This window comes from Cavia porcellus, unplaced genomic scaffold (assembly GCF_034190915.1).
Source record: "Cavia porcellus strain 051 isolate PalLab524CR breed Dunkin Hartley unplaced genomic scaffold, mCavPor4.1 scaffold_21, whole genome shotgun sequence".
Lineage (NCBI taxonomy): Eukaryota > Metazoa > Chordata > Mammalia > Rodentia > Caviidae > Cavia > Cavia porcellus.
In genome coordinates, this window is record NW_026947504.1 from 21432986 (window position 1) to 21452500 (window position 19515).

The window sequence follows — 19515 nt, forward strand, 5'->3', positions numbered from 1 at the left end:
AAATTTCATGTAACTTTTTGGTTAAAAAGTTATTTAACTTTTTTATAATTATTTGAAGCTCTTTAAAATTTTTTTTAAAACTTTAGGCTTGGGTATTCTGCTCACTGGCCTAAGAGCTTGCCTGGCAAGCGCAGGTTGAGTTCGATCCCCAGCACCAAAAAAAAAAAAAAAAAAAAAAAAAAAGGAATTAAAGCTCTTCATTTGTACATGTATTTTCTCTCAACTGGCTCATAATATCCCTTTAGAGGATATTTTTTTGTATATTACAGTCACTCTATGCTATGTACATTATTATTCAACACCGCACAAACACAAAAATAAAGAAAAAATAACAAAATCACAAGGTAACTACAAAAAAAGTTATGTCTGAACAAAAATCGGTGCTGAATTACACTGTCTGAAGATTTTTCTAAAGTACACACACACACACACACACACACACACACACACACACACAGACAGTGCTCTATAGAACCTCAAACTCTGGTGACTGCCACCAGCCTTCTTGCATATACACTTCCCTTACTTTGAATAACTAAGAGAAGAACTGTGTTTGCTACCTGTGGCCAATTATATATAAACCAATGCACCGCTATATCACCTTATATTTAGTATTGTTACATTAAGTTATTACAACACAATCTAAAAAGCGGACATTACTACCTCCACTTTATAATTTACAAAGAAGCAAGAAGGGCACAGCTGAAGAGGTAAGAGCAGGCATCAGAACACACTTTTCTCTCTGGAGCTCACACAGGAGACCCGTCCTTCTAGGTATTCAGGGTGAACTCCCAGACCCAGCTGCGTTTTGCTTCTAAGAGAAGTGTAGTAAGCCTCTTACTTGTCGGGCAGCAGCTCTGCAATGAAGTTTTCTACTGACACAGCAGTCTGCTTCTCGTGGATGACTCCAGTTCGACGCAAGCTATCTATCCGCTCCTGGGCGCCCTAAATGACATTGGCAGAGATTGGAAACCATTTTTCTAAAATACTTAATATACTCATTTTTTATTATTTACTTGATTATATAAGTAATATGTACACAACTTATACACACACATGCTGTAGATGTTTAAATAATACAAAAGAACATGGAGCAAAAAATGAAAAAGACCAATTACATTCCCACTATTGAGTTTGGAGTGCATCTTCTAAACTGCTTCCATTTACAATACGATGTTGGCTGCAACTGTTAAATACATTATTTTAAATTATATTTTCTAACTGATTACTAATGTAGGAAAACAATGTTTTTTTAATGTTGATCTGTCAAAGGGCCATTTTATTGGATTAAAAATCAAGAATTTTTACTTGAGTCTCCCTTTACATTTTAGATAGGTAATCACATTAGTGGTAAATATTTTTCTTTTTTCTAATGTCGTTTAATTTAGTGCACCACACAACAAAATTATCAGTTATTTAAAAGTTGTAAATACATTGTAGTAAAGCTTATTCAACAGTTACCATTAATAAAGTAAAATTGAGGGGTTGAGAATATTAGATAACTCACAATCATGAAATATATATTTCAAAACAAGAATACAAGAAAACTAAGTTGGATTAATGACAAAGTTGCTACTGATTATTTTATCTGAATCATTTCATAAGTAGTGATCATGAATGATGTGTTAAAATGTTCAAAGGATATTGTATTCAAAATGATTTCTGAACAAAACCAGCCATGAGTGATAAACCTACATTTTTAAAAGTGGAACAGTTACACACAGGAGATGAGATGGAGTGTTCAATTTTTATTTAGACAAAAATAAAAAAAGTGCAATCACTTCTGGAGAAAAATGAATTTTTTTTCAGACACTAAAGGAGAGAAAGTGACAACTGCATGAGAATAGGTATAATTTAAAGTCTCTAAAGAAAAAGATGCTATCATAAAACAAGACTATTTTGCTCACTCTTAATCTCTAGTGCCTAGCACAATGCCTAACCTAGAAAGTATTCAAGAACTCAAGATGACACACATACACACAAAAAACTGAACAAAAGGAAAAGTAAAGGGTTCCCAAAATTCTATAGCCAAAGTCAATAACGCAGTATGAAAACCATTTCTTCAAGCATGATAACCCTGAAACAAGGAAGCAGCTGCAGATTTTGAAAGAAATGTAACAGGTAAAATTAATGTCATTCTTTTGTTTTTTTGGTACCCAGGATCAAACTCATGACCATACACTTGCCAGGCAGGCGCTCATGCCGCTGAGCTAAATCCCCAGCCCCAGTGTCATTCTTAATAGTGGATGGTGTAAGTTTGCTGACTGACTTTTCCCAAGGAAGGAGTTATGGCTTCATTTTTAGTAAAAAGAAGATTAAATGTTAATACAGTAAGAACTATTAGTGGTCTAATGGGAAGTTTAGATTCATTCCCAACACCTTCAGGGTAGTATCTGAGCTATGTGCTGTGACAAGAATTCCTAGATTTTACACTTCCACGGAATAGAGTAAGTCTCTTCATTATTTACAGACTACTGCACAGGACTTTTAGGGAATCAAGAATTAGAGGGTAAAAGGTCACCCTGAAACAATCTCAAACTGAATTACAAGACAGAAAGGCCTTGAGAGTTTCCATTATACTCCAAGAGTTTCAACTTGTTTCAGATGCATAATTAAAATTTTTATAAACTATGAACAATGGTCCTAACTATGATTAGTTTTTCAATAAAATGAATGTCTCACAGAAGTTTCTGAAACTTGCTAAACTTTAATTTTAAGCTGATTTATTGTTTTAAATAATTTCATGTTTAAAGAACAAGTTTAGTTCAGAAAAGTCACCTACTTCCAAGTAAAATCTGACAGAAAAAAAAAAAAAAAAGGGTGGATTTTTATTTATTTATTTTAAGATTCTATATTTTTTTTCTTCTCATTTATTTCCTCTACTGTTCTGGGAAAAAAGATGACATATTTATAATTTTAGTTTTGATGGCTGGAGAACATGGCGGACAGACAACAGCAACTACTGAACGCTCTCTAAAGGCTCGGCTCAGAGGCCAGGAATGATGCGGACTAAGGAGATACGAACCAGTAGAGATATGCTCTGCTGACTCAGGAACGAACTGGGCTGAGAGAATCCAACTTGGAATACAGTCCTGGCGCTAAAATAGGAACAGAAAAATCTCGGTGTGGAGGCTCGACTCCGCGCCATTGGAAACCGCGGTTTGGATTTCCCGCCGCGCGGCGGCCGGCTACCTCCACAGCGGCTCAGCAAGGAGAGACGCAACCGCCGAGCTCTGGGAACGGGCGTCTGGGAACGGAGTCGGAAACGCGACGGACAGGAAGGAAGGCTGACTGGTGGCGAGGTGAGCGAGGAACTGACTCCCTACCGCAGTCTGACTCCAGCGGAGGATTTTCTGGGCGCGGGCAGTCCTGTAAGAGCAGGGCGCGGTGGCAACTGCAGCCGCGCATTTCCCTCTCGGACGGGATTGGTGAAAGGTGCCTGGCCGGAGGGACGCTGCTCGCGGACTCCCTAGGCTGGCCTAGCCCAGATCCCAGAGCCTGACGGTGGCCCGGAGGAGCAACCGACTTCCGCGTAGGCTGCCTCCTCCGCAACTCCCTGGGGCGCAGCGGTGAGCTGGAACAACTAGCCAGCGCAATTCGATCAAGCTGTAGCTGACAGGCAGGGAAGCCGGGCCTCCTGTGTAAGATTACATTTTATAAGGAACAGAAAATATGGGGAAGGGAAGCAACAAAAAAGGCTCCTCGACCTCCAATCCTGAGAATCAGGCAATAGTGGACACTGTACCAATATACATTAAGCGCCATTTAGAGAGCCTCATAGACCAATTCAGGAATGAAGTTATCAATGACCTGAAGCTAGAAGTATGCAGAATAGTTAGAGAAATGCTAAGCACCACCCAGGAAAAAGCAGATGGTGGAGTGGAAGAACAGAAAAAGAGGGGAGAATTGCTTGATGGAGAAAACAGAGAAAGCATTGAGTATGTGAAGCAGGTGCAAAGGGACTATCAAGAAATCAAGAAGTCTACCCAAGACTGGCATAACAGCTTGAAAGAAACTAAGGACAGACTATCTGAATTGGAGGGCAGACTTGAAACATGGGAGAATGAAATGAAAAACTTCTTAAAAATAACAAAGAAACAAACAGCAATAATACAAAGACAAGAAGATGATAAGAGGAGCCATAACTTAAGGATTAAGAACATAAAAGAAGAAGTAGGGACACAAACAAGTGAACTACAAAAGCTACTCACAGAAATAATCCAGGAGAATTTTCCTAATTTAGCAAAAGGTAAAGATACTCAAATGTATGAGGCATACAGGACCCCAGCTACCTACAACCCTAACAGAGAAACACCCAGGCATATAATAATAAAAATTCCAGAAATTCAATACAAGAACAGAATATTAAAAGCTGTAAGAGACAAGAAACAGATCACTTACAAGGGAAGACCCATCAAAATTACAGCAGATTTCTCTTCACAAACCATCAAATCACGAAGAGCATGGGGAGAAATAATTCAAGCTTTGAAAGATAATAATCTACAGCCAAGATTGAGATATCCTGCACAACTGTCCCTGGAAATTGATGGAAAAACGAGGTGCTTCCAAGATAAAGAGGAACTGGGGGAATTTGCAACCACCAATTCAACCCTACAGAAAGTATTGCAGGATATTCTAAAAAAAGAAAAATACAAAGAACCCAGAAATAGGGGCGGGGAGGCCACAACGAATAGAGCAGAGAACAAAACAAAGAAGACAAACTGACAGCTACTGACAGAAAAAGAGCTCAACAGAAATGAGACAGAGAAGATTGGATGATAGGAACAGCTTTTTTTGGAGAAAATGACATCTTAATAGGTAATGCTGATTTAGTACCATCTTGTTTTGAAGTCTCATCTAGCTTTTGTTCTTCTGTCTCCAATGGTCTAAACAGGTTGTATCTTATTGGATTTTACTATGTACGATAGTATAAGAAAAAACCTTTTAAAGACAAGGAGATTATACAGAGACCATTGTTCATTTTCTGTTAGTCGATTCTAAATACTCTATAATGCTGTCATTCTCTTAAATGGATTTACATTGTTTTGATATACTTAATGCTACAGTATATGAAGTTGTACTCAAGGACTTCAGGGAGGGAGTCAATATGGTAACTATTTTTGGGTCAGGATTAGCTGGTGGTGAAACACTATTCTGCTTAAATGGTTATGTTTTGATCTGCCCTGTTTCGCTGTTATGCCCTCTTTTTTTCTCAATCTCCACTCCCTTATTTACTTTTTTATTTTTATCCATTTAATTACAGGGAAAAATATAGCAGGATATAATATAGTAACCCACTTTGACTTTCTATTATCTCGATTTGAAGCCCTGTATTACTCTCACCATCTTGTTTTTGACTGAGGTTCCTCTATTCTGTTTTGCTGGATAGTATCAGGTTCGAAAGTTTAGGCATCAGCTGAGAAGATAATGAGATTCATTATAACGCCCATTCTCGTTGACTTTTATCTACTTTTGAAGACCTACAATGTCTCCAATGTTTTGGTTTTGTCGGTTTTATTCTTTACGGTTTTGTTCAATTGTATTACAACTAATGATATAGGCAATTCTATTAGAAATAGCGGGAGGCATTAGGGTAACCATTGTTGATCACCTTGTATTATGTTTTTATATTATCTATTATGTCCACCCTTTTGACTTGACCGATTCTGTTCTGTTATGTCACATTTGGTTTTACTCTCTTCCAAAAAAGCAACAAGAACCGTGGGAGCAATGAAACCCAAAATGTGTAATAGTCACTGTACAAAAGAGAGGAAAAGAAAGTGCTCTAAACTATATAACTGCATGTATATTTAAAAGTATAAGATAGAAAATGATATCACAGAGTTTTATTGGATCATTGAACAGAACTGTTTGCAGTATCATTGTTGGAATGTCCACTCTACAAGCTTTAATTTTGTGACTTGAACAATTATTTCTAAGATGGCAATATGTAATCCATTAACTAGTGATTTCCTACTGCGCATTTTTTTATTCTGTAAATCTGTATAACTTGTACCCCTTCACTGTTTTTTTTTCTTTCTTTTCTTTTCTCCTTAAATAAAGATTAAAAAAAAAAATAATAATTTTAGTTTTATGGTAAAGGCTAGAAAAAGAATGATATATCTCCATATCTTATTTACGTAATGTTTTACAACTTCACAAAGGTCTTGCTTTAATCATTTCAAAACATGGAGTTACCTTTTTTTAAAAAATCTAAGTCTATTACTATTTTAGGATTTTCTCCAGATAATCACTTAAAAGTAATTTGAAAAAGTCTACCTTCCCAGATTCTTAAACTGTTTCCAATTTACAAAAGCTTCTTGAAACCTTGTAAGTATAATCTCAATTTACCTATGTGACCTGTTCTAGTCTTTCAAATAAAAATCACCCACATAAATGCTTACGATTTACTTCCCTTATAACTGGTTGGATGTACAATTACTGCACTACATACTTAGCTACTTGCCATACTTTCTTCATTTTTAAGTGACACTAAATTCAAACCATATAGCCATCAGTTAGCTTTGCTGTATTCTACAAAGATCAAATCTTTCCACCACAGAAAGCCTTCTTGGAATCAAACTCAACACTGGGAATCAAACTCAAAGGAAATCCACCAGAAAAGCAGAAACATTTCAGAGTGTGTTCTCAGCATTACTGATCTACAGATAGACCATTATGAAAAGTGTAAAGGTAGGAGATAGGTAATTTGATGTGTGTTATTCACTACCTTTAATATAGTAGGAGTACTACCTGACAGCTCCAAATTCAGAGTGGTTTTAGTGTTTGTGTGAGGACAGAAAGAGCTCCATATTCTCTTTAAATACAGCATTACACATAAATGAAAAAGCACTTCAAATAAAGGAAGCACTGTCCAGTAAAATTAAAAATAACATAGCACCAGTGTGGGGTAATTCTAAGCAATCGTTAGTGACTACTTATGATCAATACACTAGACTTTTGCATGATAGAGAAATATTCTACACCAATTGCTGACTCTAACACTTTACATGTATTAAATGAGTGACTAAAGTGCCTGGTTCATAGGATATGTTCAATTAATGTACACTATTTGAAGTTCCTTAATATATAATACCAGGATGTCAAAAACCAAAATGTACTTTTCCTCAAATATAAATCTACATTAGTGGATTCTATGTTGGTGAATCTGACTAATCACCAAAATTCATTTGTAAATATTATTTAAATATGAGTTATAGTACTTTTGGCTATGAAAGTTCAATAGAATCAATCAAAAATAAATATGTAAATATGTGTGTGTATATGTATACATATATACAGAGAGAGAGAAAGAGAGATTTATACAGAAACAGATACAGAGCAATTGTATATTGACAGACTGGCAAAAATGCTATGATCAAAATCCCATAGGGACCTAATCCTCTATTTTCCCCAGGGGCAATGGCTCAGTAGTCACTCAGTGTCTGGGGCAACCCCAAAGAATGGAACTACAGTGAAAACCAACAATTGTGTATTTTGCAAACAAGATTTCTTGATGAATGGAATACAATAAGTTCAGGATGACTCTAAGATTTCTCACCTGAGAAAGCAGAAGGTTAGAAACGTCACTAATTGAGATGGAGAGGGCTGGATAAGCAAGTCTAGGGGAAAGAAAAATTTAGTTCCAGACATATTAAATCTGAGATATCCAAGTAAAGTTGTCAAATGATGACTTTTATGTAAATCAAAAGTTGTACAAGAGGTCTCAGTGAAGATACAAACTTGGCATGGTTCACAGAAACGGTGTCTAAAGACAGGATAGGAGATCAACAAGGGGGCAAGTGGAGAAGGAACAAGAGGCTGGGGAGAAGAGAAAGCCACACAGGAAGAGCAGAGGCCACAAACATTCAGTGAAGTTAAAAAACAAACAAACAAACAAACAAAAAAACCCCAGTCCTTAGTGTGTCTCCAGGGAGTCAAGGAACAGCACTGAAGAGTTGTTAACTGTCTAGAAACCCCTGCTACATCAAGTCATATGCAGTGCCCCGGTGACATTGAGCACACTCTCAGCAGTGTTGAGGACAAAGCCTGATTGGAGCAGAGGTAAGAGAATGTAAAAAGAAGAACTAAAGAAAAGCACTGGTGACTCCTGGAGGACTAACACTGCTCAAGAAAGCAAAATAAAGGTGCAGGTTAGGGAAATGAGGTCAAAGGATTTGTTGTGGGTTTTGTTTGGCACTTTTATTTTTTAAGGAGGGAGAAATGTTTGTATGACAATGACTGTTCACTTCATGCATGAGTATATGTATGTAGGTCACAATACAACAGCAAAGAATTTTTAGCAATGTGCAAGAATTCCTGAAACTAACGTTTTCAGTATTATTAACAGATTATTTAAAATTTTCAGGATTTTAAGGATACTGTAATTTCAGTAATTGGCTTGAATATTAACACTGGGTTAGACCCTTTTTACGACCAACAACTCCTTGTGCTCTCTTATGGCTATATCTAGATGTCCCCTCAAAGCCTCAGGCAGTCACAGGGGGCGCTTTGCAGAGGTAGCTGGATCTAGAGTGTGTGGAGCTGCGAATAAGGGTACGAGATTATTAAATCAGTCCACTGACTGCTCTGCCATAGCTCTGGCTAGGATCAAGTGCGTGAGTGCTAGGGTAAGTAGCCTACATAAAATACAAGGGACAGACAGAAGGCTCACATGCTTTTGCTTGCCTCCTTGCTGTGGGTCATTTCTCCTCTGTGATGCCCCTCTTCAATGCCACCCTACCTGGGACTCAGCCAACTATGCACTGAAACCTCCACAAACTGTGAGCCAAAAAACCCTTTGCTCCTTTAACTTTGGTGTTGGGTATTGTGTTTCAGCAATGAGACAAATACTGACTACTGAAAAGTACTGAGTTGAGTTTCTTTCTTTTCCTCCATCAATAATCAAATCCTACCTTGATTTTCTTACTTTATAATATCTTCCTAATACTAGAGTTGTCTGAACATCACTTTAGTAAATAGTTCCATACAGAATTGTTATTGTATTTATCAAATAACATTAATTGGCAGATTCCACATCCTTAAAAGGGTGGTCTATTTTTTTTTCCAACACTGGGGACTGAACTCAGAGCCTTACATGTGCTTGGCAACTAGTCAACATTAAGTTATACTGTCAGCCCTTTCATTTAAACTACTTTGAGACAGGCTCTTGCTAAACTGCTCAGGCTCCAGTAGCTGGAATCATAAGTATGTACCACCACATCCAGCAGTCACTCACTTTTAATCCAGCTGCATAGCCCACTGGTTGTGGGGCAATATTGGACTGTCCAGCTTCCCCTACGACCACAGCTAAGCCAAAGACTTCCTGAAAGGCATCTCGGACAGCAGCCACTTTTACTTCTTTATTTGAGGTCACGACAATATCCAGTTCACCTCCGGACTCTACAAAGAACAAAAGAAAATTTAAATCTATGTTAAAATAATGAGATTCTCAGAATTACTACCATAACATGCATGGCAACATTATTTACAGGATTATTATTAACTTCATGAAATGATGCACAATAGAAATCACTGCTTTTTGAAATAGTTGAAAAAACTAAGGGTAATGAGTCCTGGCCAAGGTAACACAGTTGTTAAGTATGGATGTCAGGACTCAAACTCCGAAATCCTCTTTTTACCACACTGCTTGAATTTCTCACACTCTACTCCAAAAGCATCTTATATTCTTGATCCCAACAACCAACTTTTCTTGAATTTCAACACTGGAAATATAATGCTGTACTTGCACGCCAAAGACAACACCAGCCTTTTAATGATTCTGCATGTCCCACCTGCCAGAACTAGTGCGTATGTTTTCTACCACCCAATGAAACATTCTAGAATGTATTAGTAGTTCTGCCTGAAAGTGGGATTCAGTGGTTAAACAGCTGTGGGAGACATTGCATACCACATTTGCTTCTAGGAAATTTACAATGCACATTAATATCTAAGATTCTTAGAAATCCAACAATTAAAATGAGGTTAGTCCAGCTATTACCATACTTATGCTGTTCATCAGATACTTTTTTAGCATCTAATGGTGGCTCTTAATAGTATTCTATATATATCAGTTTGCAAAATAATGTAACAGATATAAGAAGAGTTTTTACTTCTCCATTAATTTAGCCAAGTCTCACTTTCTAGTTAAACTTTGAGAAAACACATTCATTAATTTTTAAGGCTGTAAATAAAAAGTTTTCCTACTGCTGATCAATAAACACACTCACTGTATGGGAACTTCCAACACCATGTGGATGCCCGTTTCCAGTCCTTCACTTACAGAGCAGTCACAGAAATTAAACAATTGGCTTGGGACATGTATACTACCCTTCTGGGATCTTCTATAGAAATGAAAATGAAGACTCTCACTGGTACCAAATTTTCAAGTTATATATCAAACAAGGACTATCATGCTCTACACTTTTTGTCTAGAAAATATTTTACATCTGGGGGCCACTAACCTTATATGTGCTTATTATTATGATTATTATAATTATTATCTGAGACAAGGTTTTACAATACAGTTCAGGCTGGCCTTCAACCCACTTTGTACACAGGCTGGCCCCAAACTAACCGTGATTTTCCTACCTCAGCCTTCTAACTGCTGGGATTACAGGCATGTGTCATCACTCCTGCCGTGCGCTCATTATTTTTTTTTAGAAAAAGCAGATACTATGAAGGTATTATAAATTTTATATGTACAACTGTTCTAATACAAAAATTTAAGCATATCTGATAATACAAATAATATATATATGTATTTTTTTTTCCTTTTTTTTTGTATCAGGATTGAACTCACGACCGCGTGCTTTCAAAGCAGGTGCTTATACCGCTGAGCTAAATCTCTGGCCCCCCAATGCAAGCAACATAAAACTTTGAAATTCAAAAAGGTTAAAAGTATACGACATTGTTAATCAGTTCAAACACTGTAAAATTTTCAGTTAGTTGGCTTTTTTTTGGTCTTTGAGACAGTTTCCCTAAGCAGTTCAGGCTGGCCTCGATCTCACAGCAATCCTTCTGCCTCAGCCTCCCAAGTCCTGGCATTACAGGTGTGTGCCACCATACTTGGCTCAGTTATTTTAAAAACATGTACACTATTATTTCTAAACAGAACAATTTGGTCAAATATATACCACTGTTTCTCAAAATGTTAATCAACTATTTTGTAATACAGGTTAAGTATGTCTTATCAAAATGCTTAAGACCAGAAATGTTTTGGATTTGAAGGCTTCTCAAATTTTGAAATATCTGTCTGATGCATTCAGTTATCCTGAGGATAGGACACAAGCCAAACATTAAGTTCACTTCTGTTCCATACAGGTCTTAAACACACAACCGAAAGGTAGTATTACATGGTACTGTTAGTGAATCTGTGTTCTGACTACAACCTGTCACATGGGCAGGTATGGAATTTTCAAACACTAGTAGAATCACATCAGTGTTCAAAAAGTTTCAGATTTTGGAGCAGTGTGAATTTCACATTTCAGGATTGCTGGTGCTCAATCTGTACAGTGAATTCAAAGGCTTGCTTCTAAGAATATATTGATAGTTGACATTAAAGATTACCACTGCTAACAAAGTTTTCAGGAAAGCTATTTGTAATACACCTGCCCCAGGAACAAGGCTGTCTGACAGCTAAATATCTTGGGGAAGAGTTGAAGTTATTTTTATTTTATCATAGATCTTTTTCCTGATTAGCACAATATTCCGCAGAACACATCAGCTCTGGGAATTTCAAAATTTACTAGCACAACCAATGAGTCATACAGGAAAGAAGACGAAGAATATACTCTTTTTTTCTTCCATAAAAAACATAGCTCTAGCTAAGTAGTATTCCAATAAGTTGTAGCTAAAGGCTTTTCACTTTGTGATGAGTGCCATACTTTTAATAATGAAGGCAGAAAAACTAATTAAAAGAATGTAGAAAAATTCATTTGAAATGCAGTTAAAATTCATTTCTCATATTTCTTCTGATTTCTTAATATAAAAGGAATAATCATATGAAGTGACTTATAAAACATTTAGGTAAAAATGCCAAAAGCTTTACTGAACTTTGTTGTATCAGAACTAGTGATACTTGTGTTGCCAGGAAACTGCTGGCTTTTATGGTTTCATCACTTTTTAAAGATGAGTGATTAATATGAATTCCTTTCCTGAAGTCTCCACTCTGGGGGTTATATGTCTTTTTCTTGATGTTGTGGTGACTACTGGCTTGAGAAACTGTCTCGGGTTTTAGACCCAGCTTTTACCAGCTTTATAACCTTGACAAAGTAACTGTGCATGACTCTGTAAAAACACCTGTCACCTCATAGGACTTGCTTTAAAGACTAACTTGTTGCTTTTACAATCTAACAGTACTGTTAAAACAACAAAAAACTTCAAGAAAGTTAATTTTTCTTCATTCAAAATATGCGTAAGTGAAGAAAATATATATGATGCATGAATTCTGTCAGACTGAACTATTATAAGTAAATGAAATCATATGTATTATGAGGTCCAATTTCTGAATCCTTTGGACAGTTATAAACACAAGCAACAAATTAGCTGACTTAATTCTCTTTTTTTTTTGTTGGTACCAGGAATCAAACCTAGGACCTCACACTTCCCAGGCAGGTCCTGTACCACTGAGCTATATTCCTAACCCAAGCTGACTTAATTCTTGATTTAAGTTTCTACTTCAAGGGAATCCTAGTGATTGAATGTAAAAAATATTAAACATTGGCTCAATCTAGTTTCATTAAGCTGAGTAACCCAGGATGATAACTTATACCTTTTTGAATCCAAGCTCTTATTCCAAAATTTGAAAAAAATACTTACCTTGTAGAGCACTTGTGAATCAGTGCCTGACAAAACAATCATTCACCACAGGGTACTTAATCCAAAACTATCAAGTCAAGCCCACTCAAAGGTACTCATCACTAAAAATTTCTGTTCAAGTATTTACTGCATAGGTTTGGCCTTCAAATGATCTTCAGCAATACTAATGTGTAGCCACTGACTTACATAAATCACACTTTTTTTTTTAACACATTGAATATACACATAAAAATTAAACAGGATAAATAAATACACATACACATAGTGCTGTCCAGAGGATTCTTGACAACAGAGGTAGTCAAAATAGTTTTCCCAACAAAACTAGTAATCAGCTGTTATTAATAACTAGATTAACTTCTTTTAAAAATCATTCCTGATTTTTAAACTTATAAATAAACATAAGGACATTTACTCAAAACCAAGTATGAACAGAGCATTTTTAACACTGACAATGAATAGTTAATACAGTAATGATACTAATAACTGTATTGTCTTTCCTGCTGTACACTAGCAAAAAGAGCTTCGTTATGTTTGTGTTATACCTAACTACCTGTAACGACGCCATACTGTTCTGTATGCCTGTTCTTTGTTCCCCTCTGGGTGACCTAATTGATATGCTAATCAATGCTCCCCTCTATAAAAAATTGTAAATCCCTGGGAACCTAACCTAATTGATATGTTAACCATTGTTGCCCTATACAAATAACAGATGTGGTGCTAAAATAAGCTGACAAATTATTGTTAATTACTGCTAGACTTCTCTGTCCTCTGCTAAGGGAAACAAAGGTTTTCCTCATTTCCTTAGCAGATTTCCTAATCCATGCCCATAACCCCTTACTTTGTAAACTGTGATATCTACAAAAAGGCTAAAAAGTTTTGAGGGGGACACACAGCTTTTGCAAACTCCAACTGCACTGTGTCGCTGGGCCCAGGATAAAATAAATCAGCGCTGCTTTTTAAAAAAAAAATGTTTTGCCCCATTTTTGGACTAGAGGTTGGGGACTCTGGGGGGCTTGTTTGTGGATTACAAGATTTCCCTCCAAAATTGACTCTGGGGAGTTCCCAAAATTTATAGGATGACAACTAAAAAAATGGAATAATGCTGAAAAGTAAGACTCACTGCAAGAGTATAACAAGTAATTTCCCCATTCCATGATCAATGGAAATCAACTGAGAATTATGAGTTAGTGGCTGACATTGATGCATATTTTAAAAACACATGGCAGATACAGGTCTTAATAGATGTACTCACTGATATAAGGAGCCATGCCAGGGTCCAGCGTTGTAATCATGCTTTCTACTGAATGTTTTGTCTTATCAAGCACAGATTTCACCATAGGATTCCCAGCCACGCCCTGCATAAAATAACATACTCTATAAATAAAGAACATCAAGATCTTCAAAATTATGAAAGAAATTGTTTATTTCTTTTATTTATTTAAAGTTTCTAATGCATACCAAACCAGCAAAAATATAAAAAAGTAAGGTTGGGGCAATGTTAAACTGCTATTTGGTTTCTACATTTTTCAATTTCTTTTCTATCCTTTCACCAACCCTCTGAAGTAGTACACAGACCTGTATATGGTAAACTGTCTGCAAACTGTACTTTATGATAATCTATAGATATATGTGTGCTTATATTTATTTCACTAATAAATATATTTACATACTTCATTTCTACTTATTTATCTAAAGACTGTCTCTCAGGGTCTCAAAGACAAAGGCATCAAAGTCCATATTTTAGTTCCTAATAAAAAAATACTCATAGTCAAAACTTCCCATCCTTACTTCCCTGAACTGTTCTTACTACCTTAACAGAACACTTTACTACATTCTACTAAAGTTTCTTTCCTTCTAATTCCTGTTATTCATTTCCAAACTCCTAACCTCTCCTTTAATAGCCAGACCTCTTTCTCTGAATCCTCAGAACCATGCCATAACATAGAGGAACCATGTCTGAGGGTTCCTTCTGCCCTGAGAGACCTGGCTCCTGACCCAACATCTGACAACAGTCCAGGTTCCTCTTTCAACCTACCAGAAAACCAAAGCAATTCAGCACAAGATGATGAGTTCATAAGACTACTGATCAACTTTATGTTGAAAATTACAATACCAATACAATCCTTAAAGAGTTAACCAGACATTACAACCAAGTCAGCTGACACAGACACTTGTTTGTAACAAGCAAGGGGGAGGGAAGCAGTGTAATGGTCATACAAAGAAAACTTTTAAAAATACAGAAAGATATAAAACTGCAAGCTTAAAAACTGTCTTTGCGATGATATAGCTCAGAGGCGTAAGTACCTTCCTGGCAAGGGCAACGTACTGAGTTCGATTCCCAGTACCCAAAATGAAAAAAAAGTCACATTCCTGAAACAAGAAGCTCAAATAATATAAATAAGTAAACCACTTAACAATTTGAAAATATGCTTAATATATATACAATGAAATTACTAATAATCCCTCAGCAGAATATTGGAAGCATCTTGGCAGTGATTCCAAAATTCACTGAGAAAAGTGAGGAAATACCAACACAGATGTTGAAAAGAAATACTAACACATCTTTACAAATGCAGAATTGTGAACCATGCTTTCTGTCTTATTGGTTGCTGACATTCCCCAGGCTCACCTCAGCACAAAGGCTTTCAACACGAGTGTAAGAAATGAGCAGGAGTTACAGCAATTAAACAGTGTGCTACTACTGCAAAGACAGGCGGGAGACAGGAACAGAACACAGAGCCCACACACCTACTGTTAACATGTAATTTAGTAACTAATATCAAATTACTGGGGTTAGAATATTGAGACAGCCCATTAAGTAGTTGGGAAATAAGTTTAATTTCTATCTCATACATTAGTAAAGTATATTAAAGTATATCAAGCTGTATTAAACTGTTAAATATAAAAAATGAAATACAGAATTAGAAGATACCAAGGAGAAATATCATATACTATAGCAAGAAAAGGTCTTTTTAGCATAAAAACAAAAAAATGAAAAGAGAAAACTTAAGAAGTCTTGTGTTAAAAAACCACAGCATATAATAACATTCAGTAAAAATTCAGAGAAGAAAATCAATCCTATTTTAAACCAAAGGACGTGAACCAAAAATTCAGAAAAAAATACACAAACAGCTAAAAATTTCATGAGAAGTTTAAATTTAATAGCAAAGAAATGCAAATTAAGATGGGATTCTAAAATTGCCTATCATACAAGAAAGTATTGTATTTCAAATTAAGAGTCAAGAAATAACTCTGATGCAACACAGATGCCCACAGAGATTTATATACAGGAGTACCTCTCATTGTTTTATTAATAAGAACGACAATTAGAACAAATCACTGTACAAGCTGGTCACCATAGTTAGTAACAATGTATTAGTCTTGAAAGTTGCTTAGAATACATTTCAAGACTTTCATCTTCCAAAATGACAAGGTAAGATATGTTAATTAACTCAATTTAGCCATTTCCACAATGCCTACACCTTTCAAAACATCATACTATACATGAAAAATCTACACAATTTTTCTCAAATAAAATAAATTTCAAAAGTCACAATTAGAAAATCCCAATAGTAGATTAGTAAAATATGGTAAGAGCACGGATGGCAAAGTAGCCATAAAAAAATATACTGCCTGCCAGGTGTGAAGCCACACACTTGCAGGAAGCCTAGAACTCTGAGAGGCTGAAGCAGGAAGACTATAAGTTCAAGCCCAGCCCGGGAAACTCAGCAACTTAGATCCAGTCTCAAAATAACAGTTAAAAAAACAGTTTGGGATGTATCTCTGGTAATGGTCCTGGGTTCAATCTCAGTACTGAAAATAAAAATGCTTTTCTAAATATACGGCCAGGAAGATGTTTATAGTATCTGGAAGGAAAAGACCAAGAAAAAACACAAATGTCCCCCATGTCATTGTTCCACTTTGCTTTTATTAACAGGATAGGTACAACTACACAGATAAACATAAAAGATGGGAGCAATGAAAGAAAACTAAAAGATGTTTTATTCTTTCCTTATGTCATTTTCTATTTTCAAAATTTTCCCTGAATACCTGTCACTTTGTAACTAAAATATAAAACAATTTTAGAAGCAAATATTCTATCGCTTACCTTAATAAAGCCCCAGATTCCTCCAGCAGATGCCTCATCATGACTTCTGTTAACTCTAGGATCTTCCTGTTCCTCTGGGAAGGTGATGGCTGAGGTAATTCCAGTTCCTGGGGCCAGAGACGTCAGGCAGGCTTGCTGAGTAATCGGAGTTGGCAAAACACCTAGTCAATGGCAAAAAACTGTAATTTATTCCACAAACTTCTTATATAAAAAGATACAGTATCTGAACAGCTCAAAACAACTTTAATAATGTAACTGTACATACTTAAGTATTTCAAAATTCAGTTAGAAACTCAGAATCACCCAAACCTAAAGCAAATGAAACAGAATTCCAAAAAAGAAATTTCTTTGCCCCAATTCAGGCTTACGCCAATTGTTGTGAAACAGGACACACACACATGTATATATGTACATATGTGTGTATACATATGTTCTCGCACACATTGTCCTATTTAGCTCTGGAGCACAGATAGCTGTCGCTAATCTGAAAAATAAATGGACACCTAAGTCCATCATAAAAAGGCATACAACTCATTATATATACTTCACACATTTTATTTTAACTCAGAAATAACGTCCCCATATAAATATAGACAATGATACCACTATACTCCATAATAAATTGTATTTGTAAAGCTAGATAAGCAAACGTCAGTGTTGCTTTCTTCTTCTAAAATGAGAAACACTGTTCACTTCAGTAGCACATATACTGAAGTAAGAAACAACAGGCAGAAGATGAGAAAGATGAGGTTTTAATAACTGATTTCCAACAACCGGAGAAGCACAAAAGACACACCTGACCTAGGAAAGAAATGAACCAGTTGCATCGACTTTTAGCTCAACTGAGCTTTTACATGCTTTTGAATTTTCACCTGGCTGAGTAAAACTATTCCCTGGGCCAGTCAGTCAAAAGATCTTTTAACCCTCAAACTTCACTCTGATCTTTCTCTGGAAACGCAAAAATTTTGGGATTCTGACACCTCATATATTGATCATATACTAAGTTGTTTCTGTATGTTTTGTATTTTTTTACTGCTAAGGGCTGACCCAGGGACTCCTGCATGCTAGCAAGCAATCTACTACTGAGCTACACTCCCTACTATATGAAATTACAGCAGGTTTTTTGCTTTGCTATACTGGGGATTAACGCAGGATTCTGGCACTGACCTACATCCCCAGTCTTTTTTACTTACGAGTTTTTTGAGACAGGGGTCTCACTAAATTGCCCAGGCTAGGTTCAAATTTATAATCCTCCTGCCTCTATCTCCCAGAGTGTTGGACTTATAGGCATGCACAACAACATCTGGATTTTTTTTCTTTTTCTTTCTTTTTTTTTTTTCCCTCTGCTTTTTGAGACAGGGTCTCGCTATGCAGTTCAGGCTGGCCTTAAAACTCACTTTGTAGCCAGGCTGGTCTCGAACTTGCAATGATCCTCCTGCTTCAGCCTCCCTAGTGCTAGGATTACTTACAATTCAAATGAGAAAACATGGGAATAAGAAACTAGAAGTCAAAGAAATGAATAAGACATTAATGCAGAGGAACTAAAACATCTTACACAAAGGAAACAGCATACGGAAATTAAATAGTACATCAGCTTTGAAAAACAGTTCGTAGTCTTATAAAAGAATTAAAGAGTTATTACATAAGTCAACAATTCCTTTCATAGGTATTTGCCTAACAGTAATAAATATCTGTCCACAAAAGACTTATGCACAACAGTTCATAGTAGCATTACCCAAATGGCTAAAAAGTAGAAATGTAACATCACCTGAACTGAATAACATGGATAAAACCTGAAAACATCTAAAGTGACAAGAATGCCAGCCACAACACATCAAATGACATAACTCCAATTATAAGAAATGCCCCAAAAGTAAATCCACAGACTAATCCATATATTCGCAGTTACCTAGGCCTGTGAGGACTGCAGGGAACAGGTTGAAATAGGAACGGGGCTTCTTCTTAAGGTAATGAAAAGTTACAAAATGGATTGTAGTAATGGCTGCACAGCTCTATGAATGAAAACCCCTCAACTCTATAAAGAACTGAATCGTATAGTATGTGACCCATATCTTAGTAAAGCTATATCTAAACTAAAACAATAACAACATTATATCTAGCGATGTATTTCAAAGTATTAAAAAAAGAGAACTACCCGTCACTGGCGGTGCAGAAAAGGACGGCATCAGCGGCGTCTGAGGTGCTCTCCCAGCATGTCCCCGCGTGATGTCATAAGATGCACCAACAGAGAATCCTGATATAGGAGGACCCGGAGGAGGTGCAGGTAAAAGAGCACCTGGGGCAGAGCTTGCAGGTGGAAAGTGAGACAAAGGAGGATTACTGAAGGTGGCAGCAGTTGTTGAAGGAAGCGGAGGGGACACAGAAGTACTGAGGGGTGGCACAGAAGGTGGCGGTGAGAGAGGCACAAAAGGCAGCGGGGCTGAGGGCTGCACAGGAGGATGGGACGGCTGAGAAGCAGAGTAAGCGTGTGGGGGCAAGGACTCCATCGTGGACACGTTTGGAGAGGCAAAAGAACTGGCCGCAGCTAGAAAAAGGGGAGAGGGTAAAAAGACAAAAGTGAAAAATGC

At 36.6% G+C, this 19515-nt stretch overlaps 1 protein-coding gene across 2 annotated transcripts in view; it reads right to left on the reverse strand.

The window, feature by feature from the left end:
• Positions 1–19515, reverse strand: part of Prrc1 (proline rich coiled-coil 1) — a 34934-nt gene that overhangs the window by 9754 nt on the left and 5665 nt on the right. For both annotated transcript variants that reach the window (XM_003477364.5, XM_063232417.1), the window contains exons 3-7: positions 19083–19472; positions 16928–17088; positions 14072–14174; positions 9239–9402; positions 842–945 (exon numbers count right to left, since the gene is read on the reverse strand). In XM_003477364.5, coding sequence (XP_003477412.1) covers positions 842–945; positions 9239–9402; positions 14072–14174; positions 16928–17088; positions 19083–19472 — 922 coding nt within the window. The remainder of the gene's footprint in view (positions 1–841; positions 946–9238; positions 9403–14071; positions 14175–16927; positions 17089–19082; positions 19473–19515) is intronic.